The sequence below is a fragment of the Panthera pardus genome, unplaced genomic scaffold (assembly GCF_024362965.1).
Source record: "Panthera pardus isolate Hobbes unplaced genomic scaffold, ASM2436296v1 HiC_scaffold_12, whole genome shotgun sequence".
In the NCBI taxonomy this organism is placed as follows: Eukaryota; Metazoa; Chordata; class Mammalia; order Carnivora; family Felidae; genus Panthera; species Panthera pardus.
This window is the reverse complement of record NW_026526677.1, coordinates 108,366,265-108,384,739: the sequence shown is the minus strand read 5'-3', so window position 1 is coordinate 108,384,739 and position 18,475 is coordinate 108,366,265. Positions and strand designations below refer to the sequence as shown.

Sequence of the window (18,475 nt, the reverse complement as noted above, 5' to 3'; positions counted from 1 at the left end):
GAGGGAATACTTTAAAAAAGTTATCTTTTAAGTTTTATTTATTCATTTTTAGAACTCTCCACACCAACGTGGGGCTTCAGCTCATATCCCCAGGATCTAGAATAGCCCGCAGACTGAGCCAGCAAACATTTTAAAGCTAAGATTGTGATCCTTCTGAACATAAGAAGAGTGCCTGTTGCAGACTGATATGTGTCCATTCTAACTTTAGGAGTATTCTTATTATAACCAAGTGATCCCAGTTTCACTATTTTTATTGAATATTATTTGAAACTGCTGGCCGATTCAGTAAAAAATGAAAAGAGGAAAGATGAACATTTTTCATTACTTACACAGCATACAATATGATAAAGTAGCGGAGAGAAAGGAATAAAAGTCAGTTGCTTTTCTTTTTAGCAATAAACATGTAAATTTTAAAAGCTTAAGAGAAAGATGAAACCATAGACCCCATAGGCACGTTTTTAATGAGTCACGTTGACAGCCTGTGTGAAGACGGTGGCCATCCCTAGGGGGTTCAGAAGGAGATTTGAATAAATAGAAGATGTTACTCTTTTTTTTTTTTTTTTTTTTTACTAAAACTTTATATTGAGGTGTAATTTACATATGCTACAATGTACATTTCATAGTTTAGCTGTCGTTGAGTTTGGATAAGTGTACGTACCTGGGGACCATCACCTAAGATACACAGCGTTTGTGTCACTGCAGCCAGCCCCCCCTCCAACCAGACTCCTGTCCCATTGCCTGGTTTTGCCTTTTTTGGCTCACCATGGAATACCACATTTTTCAGTGACAAGGCTCAGTTACTTAAGGAGTCAATTTTGTCCATGATAAAAGTTCAGCTAGGGGGTTGTCTGGGTGGCTCAATTGGTTAAGTATCTGACTTTAGCTCAGGTCATGATCTCGTGGTTCGTGAGTGTGAGCCCCACTTTGGGCTCTCTGTTGTCAGTATGGAGCCTGGAGCCTGCTTTGGATCCTCTTTCCCCCTCTCTGTCCCTCCATGGCTCACACTCTTCTCTCTCAAAAATGAATGGACGTGAGGGGCGCTTTGGTGGCTCAGTTGGTTAAGCGTCTGACTTTGGCTCAGGTTCATGGGTTTGAACCCCACGTCAGTTTCTGCTGACAGCTCAGAACGTGGAGCCTGCTTCAGATTCTGTGTCTCTCTCTCTCTCTCTCTCTGCCCCTCCCCTGCTTGTACTCTGTCTCTCTCTCCCTCAAAAATAACGTTAAAAAAAATGGACAAATTGATTCTCAGTTTTATGACAAAGAATATAAATGAGTGTTTGTGATCTTTAAAAAAAGGTAAGAATAAGGTGTTAGTGGAACTTGCCAAGTGTTACACCTTAGTAAAATATCTGCAAAAATAAAACAGTATGACAGGCAGATTAGTTGAGGAAACTAACTCAGAAGTGAACCTACTATGTAAGTATAGATGAACTTTACCATAAAGGAAATAATTTCCATGGGCTGTGAAAGGGAACGGATTATTCAGTAAGAGATTTTAGAGAGTTTTATGTTTGGGGTGAAAAATCTGGATATAGTCCTGGTGTATGGCTAGACCAGGATAAATTCCAGATGGATTTCAGTTGAGCTATGTGACGGGTTGGCAAGTATAGTCCTTCCATAAGATGTGCAGAGGGGCGCCTGAGTGGCTCGGTCGGTTGAGCGTCCAACCTCAGCTCAGGTCATGATCTCACAGTTCGTGGGTTCAGGTCCCACATCGGGCTCTGTGCTGACAGCTCAGAGCCTGGAGCCTGCTTCCGATTCTGTGTCTCCCACTCTCTCTCTGCCACTCCCCTGTTCACTCACGCTCTGTCTCTGTCTCAAAAATAAACAAACATTTAAAAAAAAATTTTTTTTAATTCAGGTTTTCTGTTTTGTCCGAAACGGATGGGTGATTATGTGCAGTCCCGTAATCCAGGCTGTCCCTGACGTAACGCTCAGCCTTTCTCATTTCTCCCTGACCCTGCTCTACCCATCCTCGCTCTTTGTTGTTTCCCACATGGCATCGGGATGGACGGAGGGTGAAAGGAGTCCACGTGACCTTGTAGTGACAGTGAAGGGATCGTCACATCATTGTGACAGTGTCCTGGGTTCTTGCTCTTGACATCTGTGGGGTACTTTACCTGTCACCTGTGGGAGTTTGACTTTCTGTGGCTCTCTGCTGCCGCTGGTTGTAGCACAGGAGCTGGGGCTTCTTTTCCCGGTTGGTAAGGGCCTCCTGGCCCCTTCCCTGCTCTGACTGCCTGCCCTCCGTTCTTAACTGAGCTCTTAAACTCTCTGAGACTCTGCCGCATTTTCGGTGTGGCCCCTTGGCCTGCCCGGCACACTGTCATGATCAGCTGCTGCTGCGAGATTCCTCTCCCCTGGCCCTGACGGCCCTGTGGGTCTGTTGGCTCTAGACCCTGTCCGCATCGTGTGGGGCCTGAGAGGAGTTCCGCAGTGAGCTCTTCGTACCACATCATGCCGTCTTCGGCAGCTAATAAGTGCAGACCCGGGGCTGGAGCCCCTGTGCTGTTCTCCTTTCCACTTCTCTCACACAGCCTACCTTCCTCTCCTCCACCAGAGCTGGGAGGAGGGCGGACTGGAGACATTTACACTTGTTCCTCCTCCCTGGCTCCTGTGATCTTCACGTGCCTGAAGACTTCCCCTTTTCCCCCTTTCCCTCGGGACCCTTGATGCAAGCCCTGCAGTCCAGAGTCTGGCATCCTGTCGCACTGATAATGGGAGGAGTTCACTCCCTCTCCTAATGACAGGGGAGGGATCCTTAAGTCTCCCTCCATAGGGGACAGCTCCTGGCCACCAAGCCTATTACTGCTTTGCAGCAAAACACCTCTTTGAATGTTAAAAGCAGATATTACCGGGGCTCCTCGGGGGCTCTGTTGGTTACACATCTGGCTCTTAATTTCAGTTCAGGTCATGATCTCGCGGTTTGTGGGTTCAAACCCTGCATTGGGCTCCACACTGACAGCACGGAGCCTGCTTGGGATTCTGTGTCTCCCTTTCTCTCTGCCCCTCCCATGCACATCCTCTCTCTCAAGATAAATAAGCAAACTTAAAATATATATATGCGTGTATATATATATGTGTGTATATATATGTGTGTATACACACACACACACACACACACACACACCTAATTTTCTGTTTTCACATTTCCTTTTTTAGCAAACTCTAATCTCCACCAAGGTAGATAGATGCCTTTGGTTTGCTAAGGACAGAGATTATCCTGGAAAAGCAAAAGAGAAAAGAACACTTAATCATTTTCTGATTATCTCTGTTATAAGCTTAATAGTAATTAAATTGTCAAGGAAATACTTACAAAATTGACTTAGATGAACAGTGCTTACTCCTGTAAGAAGTCAAAGTAATTGAATCAATAAACTATCTATAGCAAATATAATTTATTAATCTGATAAATATATAAAGAGTAGTAATGTTTGATTTTTAAAAATAGACACCAGCTGGCATTTGCTACTATACAAAGAATTAACTCTGAATATGATGGAAAAGGAGTAAGGGATTTGCTCTTTCTTAGGTGATGGGTAACACAATGCCAGATTACGTACATACTGTGTTCACAAGCAAGATAAATTGTTAACATGTGCATGATGTGGAAAAAAGTATTGGGAGTACTCCAGAACATTCGGTGTGGTTTTCCACAGAGAGGTTCTAGGTTATTTTGCTTTTCCTCATTTGTCAAAATCTTTATCATCAGATTTACTTTTACAGGGAGTGAAAAGTATTTTTGTTCAGTAAAAGCCGCTGGACTCAAGACTTATCTGCTAGTGATTGATCATTGGGGTGGATGTTGGAAAGAGGATGAAATACATAAAAAAGTCATTTTTTTTTTGTTTTAAGATGTAATATATTAATGATTTTTCATTTTTCTTTTTCTTTTAGGAAGCCATCATACAAATAATGAAGATGAGAAAGAAAATTAGCAATGCTCAGCTGCAGACTGAACTAGTAGAAATTTTGAAAAACATGTTTTTGCCACAAAAGAAAATGATAAAAGAGCAAATAGAATGGCTAATAGAGCACAAATACATCAGAAGAGATGAATCCGATATCAACACTTTCATATATATGGCATAAGTTTGAATATCATGGACAACATTAGAACCCAAATTTCAGAGTGCGTGGGCAGAAAGTTGTAACAGTTTGTGCTGGAGGAAGGTTTATTTGGACTTTGATTACATAACTATTAAAATCTCTGCCTTACCTGACAAAACAACTATATTTTGCCAGTCACGTTAGTTAGCATGACGGCATCCCTTCATGTTGCACACTCGGTAACAGCATGCTGTTTTGTGGAGAAACTTGCATTCATGAAGAGCCCATTATGAACTTTTCACAGTAAATTTGATTTATACCCATCGGAAGAAATAGTTGGGCAGGGTGAGGGCGGGGTTCTTAATTGCTTTTTTCCTCTTTTTTTTTTTCCTCTCTGACAAAAATGTACTTGCACCAGGAAGGATCTTCAGATATTCGTGCACTGAATAATGCTGTTATGTTTTGTTTTTTTAAATGCGATTAAAACTAGAAATAGCACTCTTGGTTTCTTTCGATCAAAAGAGGGAGCTGGTGTACACGACACTGCGGGGTGGGGGGGGACAGATGTAGGTGAGGAGAGAAGTATTTAATAGCATCACATTATTTGTTCACGCCCTGCTTCAGTATAATAACCGGATTTAACGGTGACCTGAAAATGATACGAGATTTTTCCAACTTACAAATGTTGGCTTTCTTTTTAAGCAGGAGACTGCTAGTTTAGTTGTTTGTTGTTAAATAAGGAGTTTTAAAATCTGCTATGGCTGGAGAGCTTGTTTTGAAAAAGTAAAGCTTATATTACTTTGTTGTTTCAACCGTTTAAGAAAATGTATGGAGACAGATCATTTAAATTGCAGAGAAAAAAAAATCGCAGAACAAACATATTAAGTGTGTTCAATAACACACTTAATATTTATCTAATATTTATTATGCCAAATTGATTATATCCAAATTTACTAAAAACAAGGCAGAAATCTCCTCCTGTCCTATTAGTACGGTTACGTAACTGATCACTTGATCTGCAGCATAGAAATGTTTTGGAATTTTAAACTCATGATAAGGGATTTATAGCCTCAGGTTTCTGGGAAGGAAGACGTTCTGTTTTAAAGAGTAGTGAGTGTCCGTTACCTAGGAGGAATAGCAAAACCACAGCCTAAGGCCTGAAAAGCATAAGCAGATTGTTGCGGTCTTAATATGAGCAGTAAACTTGCCAAATATATGTACATATATATTTATATATTTTAAAAATAAATGTTTTTAAAATGTTCCGAAAGCAACACTTACCTTGTTCCTTTCAGTCAATCCAAAGTAGCAACTGACTGGTTTGCTGGGAACTGAATATCCAGAGTCATGCGGAGCTCGGGATGTGAGGACGCGGGCAACCGAGATGGGACGGACGATTCCCCGTTGGGAAAGAGTGGCTCCCACATGGATTTTTATTCGTTATGCTGCACGTTCCAAGTTTTCTCGCAAATTCGTTTGTATCTTGTTTGATATTAAGTATTATTTTAAACCTATGACTTTGGAAGTAGTAGGAAGCAGAGAGCTGAGCTCCGAGAGGTAGACAGTGGACAGTACTACGCAGAGTGCTCTCAGGAGCGTCACAGTGAGTCTGTCCCCCCCCCCCCCCCCCCCCCCCCCCAGAAAGCATTGTGAGCTGTCTGCTGCCGGGACGGAGAGCAAATTTACAACATCCTAAGGTGTCGCTGGTGATGTTCAGATGCCTGTTCCGAAACTCCTAGAAAATTAGGATTTTGTCTCTAATTTAAAATCTTATGCCCAGCTCTAGGGCAGCACATGTCAGGTATTACACGAAGTGTGTTGGGGAGAATAAACTGAATGAGAGGACGGTGAACAACGGGTACATTTGAAATTTAGAAAATAATAATTTTGTAATAATTGTGGCCCTTACATTTAATAAACACTGAGCATATGTGCTTATCCAGTAGGAGAACGCCCACGGGGGAGAACAGTTGAAGGGGAAATTACAGGCCATTTTTTAAAGTTTAAGATTTGTTGCTTCAAACCATAATTGTTCTTAGAACATTTTTGGAATTTCTCATCTTTTGGTCATTTGAGAGTCATGATGTTTTGATTTATAATGGAAAATTTAGTGCAAAAGTGGGTAACTAAATCCATAGCAAAGTTTTCTATTCAATTTTATAAATTTTTTAATAGCGAATTATGTCCTAATTGTATTTTGGGAAATTGAACAGCAGCAAATACTGTAGACTTACAGTTACCATTTTTTTCTGTTATGTATACAAAATTTAACTACTTTTTGGTGTTTATGAAAACAATTTAGTTGACGAGGTGCCTATACCATTGTTAAGTTTTCTTTATGTCTGGACGGTAGGTTTGCTAATTAACAAAAAAGAGTCTGACAAAAAGATTGTGAGGCACTTGCTAGAGGTACAGAATCACAGTTAGCATTCTTTATCCAGCCCCTGTTCTCCGATTGCACTTAAAAGTCGTGCTGCCTGAGCAGGGGCGAAACCTGACAGAGTCCAGGGAGAGGAGTCCAGGCTGCCACTGGGGCCTGGGGTGGGGCAGTGGAGGCGAGCCAGAGGTTAACTAAGGCAGAACACTCCGTTTCTCGTGGGAAGATGGAGCCTTCTGGCCAGCGTGAACCTTTGTCGTCTCCCGTTGCCGGGGTCCGGGACAGGAAGCAAAAGTTACAAAGTAAAAGATAATGCTCATTTTAATGCTTTATCTTTTAATGCTAATATCTCATTTTAATGCTTACAATGAGATAAATATTAGAACATTAGTGTTCCAATGATTTAATGAGGATCTTGAAATAAATTATGAAGTCTTCCAATTTTTACACTTATTGGAGGGGTCCCTGCATTGTCAACCTGTTCATTTAAGTCTCTTACTCTTATTTTGTGCATAAATGTTGAAATTTCCAAAAATGAAATGTTAGCTTCCTTGTTTTTACTTTTTATTGAATTTAATACAAAATATGATCAGAGTAATTTAAAAGTATTTTGCATTCTTTGCAGTAGGATGTCATTAGCCCTGCTCACAGGGCAAATTTTCGAAATTCAATTTGGGTGAAAGATTTGCTAGTTTTCCAGAAAGATTTGCTATCTTAAACTCAAGCTGGTTTTTCTATTTTCATGTAAATGACTGGGATGCTATCTTATAAACTCTTCCAAGGTCATGTTTGTGAACTAAACATTACACGAGAGCTTTCCTGTCATCTACACGATATATGTCGTCTGGAGTGTTGAACAAATTTGCGTTCCTAAGTTGTAATCTATCTTCGTATGGTATATACGATTTTGAATGTGTGCCACTACATACTGAGATGATAATGCTGTACAATTTTAAATGGTAGCAGTTTCTGTATGCAGTAGGCTGAAATATTTTGATGAACTGCTTAATTTTTGGATTTTATTTTTTAAGTTGTATAATTTATTTTCTTGCAAAATAAAAATGTAATATAAAAGCTTTCACCTATCCAGAAAATGTTGATGTTCTACGATTACATAGTTTTTAAGAGTTAAATTTAAATTTGTGTAATAGGTATATTTATGCATTTCGTGGTGAAATAGTAAATCTTAGCCTTACAAATCAGAAACACGAAGAGTAACCCACTTCTTGTAGATTTTAAATTTTAGTCCAAAATGAAAGCTCTCATGAATGTACCTGTTTCCATTGATGATAGCATAAGGTTATCAGGCCTGGAAAAGGGGAAAAAAATTCAGACCTGAAAGTGATTGACGCATTCCTTCATCAGGTTAGAGAAGTCATATCAGAACCACAAATTGAATTTTTATATCAGATAAAAATGAAAACATATAAAGTGAATTATCTCATGTTTTGCGTTTATTTGAAAATCTATGAGGTATTTAAATTCCAAAGCTAGAGATTAGTGATAAGGTTATGAGGATGGACAGTGTGTTCACAAAGTACCGCGGACTGGCTTATAAACCACAGACGTGTTTCTCACACTTCCGGAGGCTTGGAGTCAGTCGGAGATCAAGGTGCCTGCACGGTTGGTTCCAGTGAGGGGCCTGTTCCAGGTTGCAGGCTGCAGACTTGTGGTTGTGGCCTCACTGGAGGACAGAGGGTTGACAGAGCTCCCGGGGTCTCTTTTCTAAGGGTCCTACTCCCCTTCATGAAGGCCCTGCCTCACGAGCTAATCACCTCTCCAAGCAAAGGCCCCACCTCCTAGTATACCACGCCACTGGGGATTAGGTTTCAAAGTATGAATTTTGGAGAGACACAGACATTAAGTCTATTGTACTTCGTAATGACCCTAAACTCAACTTTGGACTTGAACAGGGATTGGGGCAGGGCAGGGAGTTGACTTGGAAATGAAAGCAATGAAAAATATGGTGTCGGTAGAAGATTCACCTAAACCTAGAGGCGGGCCCAGAAGCTCGAGTTTCATGGTAACTCTAACTTGGTCAGGCCCCCGCTCAGGTCCTGGGAAAGGCTCTAGGAATTTTGCACCAGCCTACCTCGCTGCACCTGACGTTACTATACTCTGCAGGTAAGTTTTCTACAAATAGAAGGCTTGTGGCAACCCAGCTTCATTTTCCAATTAGCATTTGCTCACTTTGTGTGTGTGTCCTATTTTGATAATTTTTGTGTATTTGAAAGGTTTTTGTTGGTTACGTTTGTTCTGGTGATCAGTGATCTTTGATGCTACTCTTATAATGGTTTCAGGTGCCCCAAACCGCACCCATGTAAGGGTGTGGCAAACTTAATCCATAAATGTTCTGTGTGTTCTGAGGACTCCACCATCTGGCTGTTTCCCGATCTCTTTCTCCTCCAGCCTCCCTGCTCCTGAGACAACAGTACTGAAATTAAGCCAAGTAACTCGTTCAAGTGCCAGGAAGAATCACACATCTCTCACTTTGACTCAAAGTTAGAGATGATTAAGCTCAGCGAGGAGGGCATATTGCAAGCCAAGATGGGCCAAAAGCAGGCTGCTTGCACAGTCAGCAGGTTGTGAATGAAAGGAAAAGTTCTTGAAGAAAATTAAAAGTTCTTCTACTCCAGTGAACACACGAATGATAAAAACCAACCAACCAACCGAAGCACCTCATTGCTGACATGGGGAAAGTTTTAGTGGTCTGGACAGGAGATAAAATCAGCCACATTTCCTTAAGCCAAAGCCTCATATTTAGAGCAGGGCCCTAACTCTCTTCCATTCTGTGATGGCCGAGAGAGGTGGGGAAGCTGCATAAGAAAAGTTAGAAGCTGGCAGAGGTTGTTCATGAGGTTTAAAGAAAGAAACCATCTCCGTAACATAAAAGTGCAAGGTCAGGCAGTAAGTGCTGATGTAGAAGCTGCAGCAAGTAATCCAGAATGTCTAGCTAAGAGAAATTAATGACTGTGGCTACACTTAACGGATCTTCACTGTGGATGATATAAGCTGCCTACTGGAAGAAGGTGCCATCAGGAACTTCAGAGCTGAAGAGGAGAAGTCCATGCCCGAAAGCTTCAACGGACAGGCTGACCCTCGTTAGGGGCCTATGCAGCTGGTGACTTTAGGTTGGAGCCAGTGCTCATTTACCATTCTGAAAATCTTAGCACCCTTCAGAATTATGCCAAATCTCTTCTTCCTATTCCCTATAGATGGAACAACAAAGCCTGGATATGAAAACAGTATGTTACTGGCACAAAAATATACACGTAAATCAATGGAGTGGGACAAAGAGCCCAGAAATAAACCTATGCCTGTACCATCAGTCTACGACAGGGGAGACAAAAATATTCAATGAGGAAAAGACAGTCTTCAGTAAGTGATGTTGGGAAAATTGGACCACTTCCTTACACCATACACAAAACTAAATGGATTAAAGACGTGAGACCTTGGGGCGCCTGGGTGGCTCAGTTGGTTGGGCGGCCGACTTCGGCTCAGGTCATGATCTCGCGGTCCGTGAGTTCGAGCCCCGCGTCAGGCTCTGTGCTGACAGCTCAGAGCCTGGAGCCTGTTTCAGATTCTGTGTCTCCCTCTCTCTGACCCTCCCCCGTTCATGCTTTGTCTCTCTCTGTCTCAAAAATAAATAAACGTTAAAAAAAAAAATTTGTTTAAAGACGTGAGACCTGAAACTATAAAACGAGATCATATCAAAGTGAAGCAGGGGAAGCCATCAACAAAAGAAAAAGGCAGCTGCTGAATGGGAGAGAATATTTGCAGATGATATTTCTGATAAGCGGTTAATAACCAAAATACATTAAGAACTCATACAACTCAACACACACAAAAAAATCCATTTTAAATGGCAAATTTGTAATTTCATATAACTTGTTTTCACAAAAAGAGTTCTCAAAATGTCAAAAGTTGGATCCAGTCCTGCTAAAAATGAGTGCTAAAAGAAACCTGTCTGGCACATACGTTGTATGAGCCGGGTTTGAAAATTAACACTCCGTTAAGACACCACAAGGGTCATGCCTCTGAGAAAGAGTAGAGTTTGGGAATATCTTTACAAGTTCCTTCTCCTGTGGCTGCTGAATGTTTACTTTACCTCCTCCATTCTCAGGGGATGACCTTGCTTTGAGCGGATCAGAGGAAATGAAGCCTTCAGCCATGAACTTTGATAACTTGCCTTCCTTCCACCTCTAGCTTTATCTCTCATAGTTGCACTTCTTCACCTGCCTGCCTGTCTCAGAGGAGAGATACCTCACTTCTTAGTCAAGGACAAACTATTTTACTTTCTCGCTAAAACCCATCTTCTGCCTCCCGTGTAGTGCTCCAAAAATTCCTATGTTTCCTCTACCTTCCAAACATCCATCTGGTTATTTCGTCCTTAGCCTACAACAGCGGTTGTTAAAGATCTGGTCCACAGACCAGCAGTGCCATACTTGAAAACTTGGAAGAGTACATCCTTGAGCTCTACTCGAGATCTGCAGAAATCGTCAGGTAGGGCCTAGCATTCTGAATTTCCACACGCCCCCCAGGTAATGCTGATGTAATGCTGATGTTGAGACCCACCGGCGTGCAGACATGTGCAAGTGCCCACCATGCTTAAAAATATTCCTCCCCTGCTTTGCTCGCGCTGCGACCCTGTTTTCCTCCTTCCATTGTCTTCTGTCTTAAGAGAGTAATCCGCTGTCTCTCTCTCTTCCACTTAGTACCATTGCCTTGTTGTCCCCACCGGTCCCCTTAACAAGGTCAACATTGACCTCCCTGTTGCTTCATCAAAGTTTCAAAGGTTCATCTTCAATCTTCCTCTTACTCGATCTTATAGTATTTCCATCTTTTAAAAAAAATGTTTCTATATTTTTGAGAGAGAGAGAGAGAGGGAAAGAGAATCTCAAGCAGGCTCCACACTATCCGTGCAGAGCCCGGCACAGGGCTTGAACTCACAAACTGAGATCATGACTTAGACCAGAATTAAGAGTCAAGAGCTCAAGTGACTGAGCCACCCAGGCACCTTTCCATCTTTTTTTTTTCCTTTAAGTTTTTGTTTAAGTTCCAGTTAGGCAACACACAGTGTAATGTTAGTTTCAGGTGTACGATATGCTGATTCATCACTTCCATACATCACCCATTACTCACCACAAGTGCCCTCCTTCATCCCCATCATCTATTTCCCCCACCCCACTCCCACTTCCCCTCTGGTGACCATCAGTGTGTTGTTCTCTGTAGTTGAGTCCATTTCTTGGTTGGACTCTGTCTTTGCTTTTTCCCCTTTGCTCGTTTGTTTTGTTTCTTAAATTCCACATTCAGCATTGCATCTTTCACAGTCCTAGTTAGTGAATTTATTTCAACCCTTGGTGTCAAAGATACCATTCTCCCTTCAGCTTACACTCACCTCTCTCGTTCTTTGGCTCTTTCTCTGCCTGCACACCCCAGAGCTTCCTCTCAATTCCCTCCTCTTGCTGAGCCACATGATCTCCCGGAGTGATTTCATCCACTACCCTCACTTCCACTGCTAACTGCATGTTAATGCTCCAGACCGCTTCCAGCCCAGGCTCTCCCTGCCAGGACCAACATGTCTTTCCAGCTCATTCTGGAACATTTTATCATGTATCACAAACTTGCTCTATTTAAGAACTAACTCAGTCTCCCAGGTTAGTAACCTTGATCTAAGTCTCTCTTGCTCCCCTCCCCACCCCACTTTATTAATTCTACTTCTGTTTTATGCCTAGAATCTGACCTTCATTTACCTTTACTTCTACTGTGTTTGCTGAATGAGTAAACATTTCGTGCCACGCTTGGAGCATCTGAGGTGGCTGCTGGGTTGTGTCTTGCCCTACATTTTGAAGTAGACTGTGCAGAGTGGTAAGTAGGGATCAGTAAAATTAGATTTGCTCTAAATCTGTGACATTTTTGGATGACTGGCATACCTCCAATTTTTTACCTAATTCATCTTATACCTCATTGTTTGAGGCCTCAGACACCAGAAGATGTGAATCAGGTCATTCTCTGTAGCTTATGGCTGAGGGATCACTCCAAATCTAAAGCATAAAAGCAGGGAAAGGATTTTTACCTCTTAAAAATTTCCCACACTAGGGTGCCTGCGTGGCTCTGTCCGTTAAGCATCTGACTTCGGCTCAGGTCACGATCTCGCAGTTCATGAGTCGGAGCCCCACGTCTGTATTTGGCTTAATTTGGCTCTGTTGATTGGCTGGGTGTGCATAGTTGACTTTATTTAGAACAAGGAAACCATTACAGATTCTTGGTAGTTGGCTATTGACCAGCTGGATATATTGCATGTCTGGTCAAGGGGAGCACTTACGGGGACTTGAAAGTTCACCTAAGTTTTGATTTCCTGACGTGGGACCCCGGACAGGAGGTGTCCACCTTGGGCTTAGAAACTTATTTCCGTGATGGGGTATAAACATTTCCATATGTCTCCCAGAGAAGCTGTCTTGACACTCTGTATTTTGTATTTCCTAGAATTTCAAACAAGGAGATGTCTTATGGAACATACGAATGGAAAATATAAGGAAATTGCATATATTAATTTGACCCAGGATGAGTTTATCAGTTTTGTACAGCTGCTATAACAAAACACTACAGTTTGAGTGGCCTAAAACGACAGGAATGTGTTCTTTTGCAATTCTGAAGGCTAGAAGTCTGAGATACAGGTGTTGGGAGGTTCCTTCTGTAGGTTCTTATTTTCTTGAATTTTTAAATATTTATTTATTTTTTAGTGAGCAACACAGAACATGAGCAGGGGAGGGTCAGAGAGAGGGAGACACCGAATCCGAAGCAGGCTCCAGGCTCCGAGCTGTCAGCAGAGAGCCCGATGCGGGGCTTGAACCAAAGAACTGCGAGATCATGACCTGAGCTGAAGTCAGACACTTAACCCACTGGGCCACCCCGACGCCCCTCTTCTGTAGGTTCTAAGGGAGACCGTTCCATGCCTGTCTCCCAGCTTCTGGTGGTGGCCAGAACCTGTGGTGTCTGTTGTTTTCCGGATGTACCACAGCAGCGTCTTCCTCCCTCTCCACATGCCTCTTGCCCCTGTGTGTGTGTCTCTGTGTGTCTTCTCTTGTTACACGGACACCAGCACCGAATTTAGGGCCCAACCTAATCCATCCGAACCTCATCTTCACTTGATTACATCTGCAAAATACTTTGTTTCTAAATAAAATCACCTTCATGGGTATGGGGATTAGAACTTTGGGCTACACTCTTCAACCTAGTACAATGAGTTATTCCAATGGACTATTACAGAAGTTACCTTTATGGAAAGACTTAACTTGACGTGAACAGTAACCCCTTTCTTGTTTTATGAATCTAATATCCACATTTCCCCCTACATTTCTCTTAAATATTTTTATTTTCCACTGTGTTCCTTGATGTGAAAATATTGTTCTAACCTTCCTAAAACTAACTCCTACTTTTAGAAAACCATGCTAGGGCTTATGACTGTAGTTCTGGGCATTACGGAGAGGAAGAGGCCACAAAATGTATTTTATCAAGACTAGTGCTCTTACTTTCCAAGACGTAAGTATCCACATAACACTTCTGCCAGTAGATGGGGTTACTGGCTAGGTCTATTTAACGAATGTAGTTCACTTACAGTCTAAGATGAGCTACCTTTTGAACTTATGTAGCTGTTTTTTTGTTTTGTTTTGTTTTGTTTTTGTTAAAAAAAAAAAAAAAAGACCAACTCTGTACCCAAAGTGGGACTCGAAGTCACCACCAGAGATCAAGAGTCTCATGTTCTGCCCACTGAACCAGATAGGTGCCCTGAAAGATGTAGCCCTTTATTAATACAACTACGTTCAGACACTGTGTTACCTACCATAGCGGAAAAGATAACTCCCAGCTACACATTGGGGGGGTGGGGGGGGGCACCTGAGTGGCTCAGTCGGGTAAGCGTCCGACTCAGCTCAGGTCATGGATCTCAAGGTTGAGGAGTTTGATCTCCACAGCAGGCTCTGGGCTGACAGCTCAGAGCCTGGAGCCTGCTTCGGATTCTGTGTCTCCTTCTCTCTCTCTGCTCCTCCCCTCTTCCGGCTCTGTCTCTCTCTTTCGCAAAATAAATTTTAAAAAAATTTAAAAAATAAAAGCTACACATCCGGTTATACAAAAGAAAATTTTTTTTAATTCTCTCTTAAACTGGACTTCATCTTTTTTTTTTTTTTTTTTTTTTTTTTAAATCTTAACACTCCATTTCTATCTCTGGAAGAAATTTCAATCCAGTCATTTTCACCTAAATTCAGTCAAATTTCGTTATCTTTTCATAAATTGAGGTCTGTCACTTTGAGGATTATTCCCTCCACTCCTTCTGTCCTCGGCATTCCTGTCTTCCCCGTCTGCCTCACACCCACCTTGACTTGTCCAGTGACGTCCAGGGTTCCCAGAAAAACAAAACAAGAGGAACAGCAGTTCGAGCTCTGTTAACTGGTCTTCTCTCTACAGCTATAAGAGGAAAGTCGCCTTGTTGGCTATTTTAGGATTTTGTGGATCACCAGGCCTTTCTGTGAGGAGGCGACCACGTCAATCTTCTGTTTAACAGCTAGTGCTCCTGTGGGCTACGTTTTTAGACAGGCTGGCTTAAATCGGGGAACTCACGTCTACTCTCACAACACAGAATTTACTGTGTACATGTGGTGGCTCTCCTGTCACACTCCCCTGTGGCTGGGCAGCAGGGGAGACGGGGATTGGAGGACACTCACCATTATGTGACAGATGCAGATAAAGACCAGAATGAGTTTTGACTTATGTAGGAGTCTACACTGCACCAAATTTAGACCACTCAAGTGCTACAATTATTCTGGCAGGCCGTTTTTCTATTTCCTATAAAAAAAATCTTGAATGTTCAAATGCTTAGGTTTTTTCTTTTTAATAAGCCGTGCCTTATGCCTGGAAAGTTCTCATTCCTAGTCTATGTAAGCCTTCGGGTCTTAGCTAATTTTGTTACTTATTGATTATTTATGTAGTAAGCCCTACCCCCCCTGTGTGGGGCTCGAACTCGTGACCTTGAGATAAGAGCCACACGCTCCAGCCAAGCACTCCTCAATCCCTAGAATCCTAAGTGAAATGATTAACTACGTTCTTGCATGCTGCTCACATTAGTGATGAAGCTGCCTTCCCTCCCCACCTCCCTGTTATTTAAAACAAACAAAAAAAATCTCTACATCCAACGTGGGGCTGGAATTCAGATCCACAGGTCATGAGTCACATGCTCCACTGACTGAGCCAGCCAGGTGCCCCAAGCTTATTTATTTTGGACTTTAGTTTTGAAAAGCAGCTGTTTACTGAAGCTCAGGAGTACATTTGCTGTCTTCCCCCAATTAACCCTAAGTCTCTTTGACTTTCTCTAGAAGCTGTCCTGCCCAACACAGTGGTGCGACCGTCCAATCAAAACTGCCCCCTGCGCTTGCAGGGCGAGCCTTGCGCAAGGCAAAACTGGTACAGAGGTTAAGAGCTTAGACCCACAGCTAGACGGCCCAGGTTCAAATTGCAGCCGCGTCGCTAACTGCTTGCTCTGACACCTTGGTCGAACTATGCCACTTTTGTATCTGAATTTCCTTGGCTGTGAAATGTGGATAGTAACATCCCCTAGTTCAGTGGGTTTTTTTTTGTTTTTTTTTTGTGAGCAGTAAATGGGTTATACTGTGAAAGAACAGTCCGTACCAAGAGCTGCATAAGTGACTCTTCTTCTATCCTCTTTACCCTTTACCACTTGATCCCCTCCTGTACTCATCAGCTTTCTCTTGTCACAACTGGTCGTCCCTGTGTACTAGGCCAGACCAGCTGCTTAATTTTCTGAGTTATTTCTTTAAAAATGTAATGTTAGGGTGCCTGGGGTGGCTCAGTCGGTTAAGTGCCTAACTCTTGATCTTGGCTCAGGTCATGATCTCACGGTTCCTGAGTTCGAGCCCCGTGTCGGGCTCTGTGCTGACAGCTTAGAACCTGGAGCCTGCTTCAGATTCTCTGTCTCCCTCTCTCTCTGCCCTTCCCTGGCTTGTGTTCTGTCTCCCTCTCTAAAAAATAAATAAATATCCAATTAAAATTCAATGTAAAAAATTTAGCTTTATGTCTTGGGCCTTTCACACACACACACACACACACACACACACACACACACACAAATGTAGCTTACACGTGGATACGCAGTGTAATGATTTTCTTTCAGTAGCTGTTGAAGCACTAAGTATGAATAGGTTTGTTCCCGTCCTAGAGGGTCAGCAAAAGAGAAGGCATTGAGTGTGACATTGAAAGGAAGGGGTTAGGACTTGGTGACCTGTTGAATATAGAAGTTCTGATAAGTGGAGGAATCAAACACCACTTTAAGGGACAACCTAGTGTGTCTGGGAAGTTAAAGATAGGGGTGCTGAACAGCCATTTCATTTCTTTGATGGTTTCCATGGATCATGAATTCAGACAGGGCACAGAGGGAAGGCTTATCTGCACTATAATGTCTGGGGTTTCACCTGGAAGGGTTGAAGGCTGGGGACTGGAATCACCCGAAGGCTTTTTATTCATGTTTCTGCCTGGCCCTCACCTGGGAAGTCACACAACGTCGCTCCTGCCAGACTGCACTCACTGTCCAGATTCCAGGCTAGGGACACGGCCCCCACCGCTGATGGGGGGAGGGAGCGTTCATCACAAAGAAGAGCTTGTTGGGTGAGCTGAGTACGGGTGTGGCCATCTTCTAAAAATTCAATCTCCCTCAGCTGCCAACGAAACCTAATGAAGGGTGGGAATTTTCTTGTAGGAAAAACTTGAGTTGGGCTTGGGGTTAGTTGAATTAAAGGTTCACTTTGTTGTCACTCCTTGTATCCTCTACATGACAATCAATACAAAAGACAGTAATGTTAGCGACACAAAGATTGACTGTCTACAGGTGAAAATTCAAGCTTAAGTAATGGGTTCCCCAAAATGTGAGGATAATAATCGTAACATTTACGTGGTTCCCTGGGAAAAGGAACAGGAAAGCAATGCCACGTGAAGATACCAGTTCCGACCCCAGTGCTACCACTTTCTGTGCAACCTGACAAAAAAGTTAATTTCTTTGTTCAGTTAGCGCATTAGTTAAGGGGGAGATAAAAATAGCATCTAACTCATGGAGTTTTTGTGAGGATTAATAGAATTCTTTTTAAAATATATATTTTTTTTAGAGAGCAAGAGCGTGTGGGTGTGCGAGAGGAGCAGGAGAGGGAGAGAATCTTTTTTGGAAAAAAATTTGAAATGTTTATTTTTGAGAGAGACAGAGACAGAGTGCGTGTGGGGAGGGGCAGAGAGAGAGAGGGAGACATAGAATTTGAAGTAGGCTCCAGGGTCTGGGCTGTCAGCACAGAACCCAAGGGCAGGGCTCGAAATCATGAACTATGAGATCATGACCTGAGCCGAACTTGGACACTTAACCCAGTGAGCTACCCAGGTGCCCTGACGACTAATAGAATTCTTTTTTGAATTGTGGGAGTGCCTGGCTGGCTCAGTCGCTGGAACATGTGACTCATGATGTCAGGGTTGTGAATTCCAGTCCCATATTGGGTGTAGTCATTAGAAAAGGGGCACCTGGCTGGTTGGGTCGGTGAAGCATGGGATTACATCTCAGGTGGGTCCCACCTTGGGTGTAGAGCCTACATAAAAATAAAATGAAAAAAAGTTACTCAAAAGATAAAATTAAATTTAAAAAATTCTTAATTGTTCAGTAAAGTTAGCTGTTAATATGCATTCTATTCCCCTCCTACTGAAATAGCTGCAAAAGTATCTCATCATAAATTAAAACCCAATCAGATGTCTGAATAATACTTTAATGAGCTGTGTAGACCTAAGCGGCAGAAAACACTCAGGTGACATCACACCCCGGCACTACAAGGTCGGAAGTGCGAAGACTGGAGCAGCCCCGCCTCCCGACCCTTCCGGGCTCAGGCCCGCTCCTCCGGCCAGTAGCCCCGCCCCTCCTGGATGTCGGCCAATAGCTGCGTGCATCTTCGCCGTCCGAGGCTCCTATTGGAGGAGCGGGCGGGGCGCGGCCGCCCGGGGTGGGCGGGG

At 42.7% G+C, this 18,475-nt stretch overlaps 1 protein-coding gene across 1 annotated transcript in view; it reads left to right on the top strand.

Annotated features, from left to right (window-relative positions):
- Window positions 1-7,512, top strand: part of CUL5 (cullin 5) — a 96,147-nt gene extending 88,635 nt beyond the window's left edge. The window contains exon 19 of the mRNA XM_053900536.1: window positions 3,898-7,512. Within this exon, the coding sequence (XP_053756511.1) occupies window positions 3,898-4,092 (195 nt within the window). The 3' untranslated portion in view covers window positions 4,093-7,512. The remainder of the gene's footprint in view (window positions 1-3,897) is intronic.
- Window positions 7,513-18,475: the final 10,963 nt, after the last annotated feature.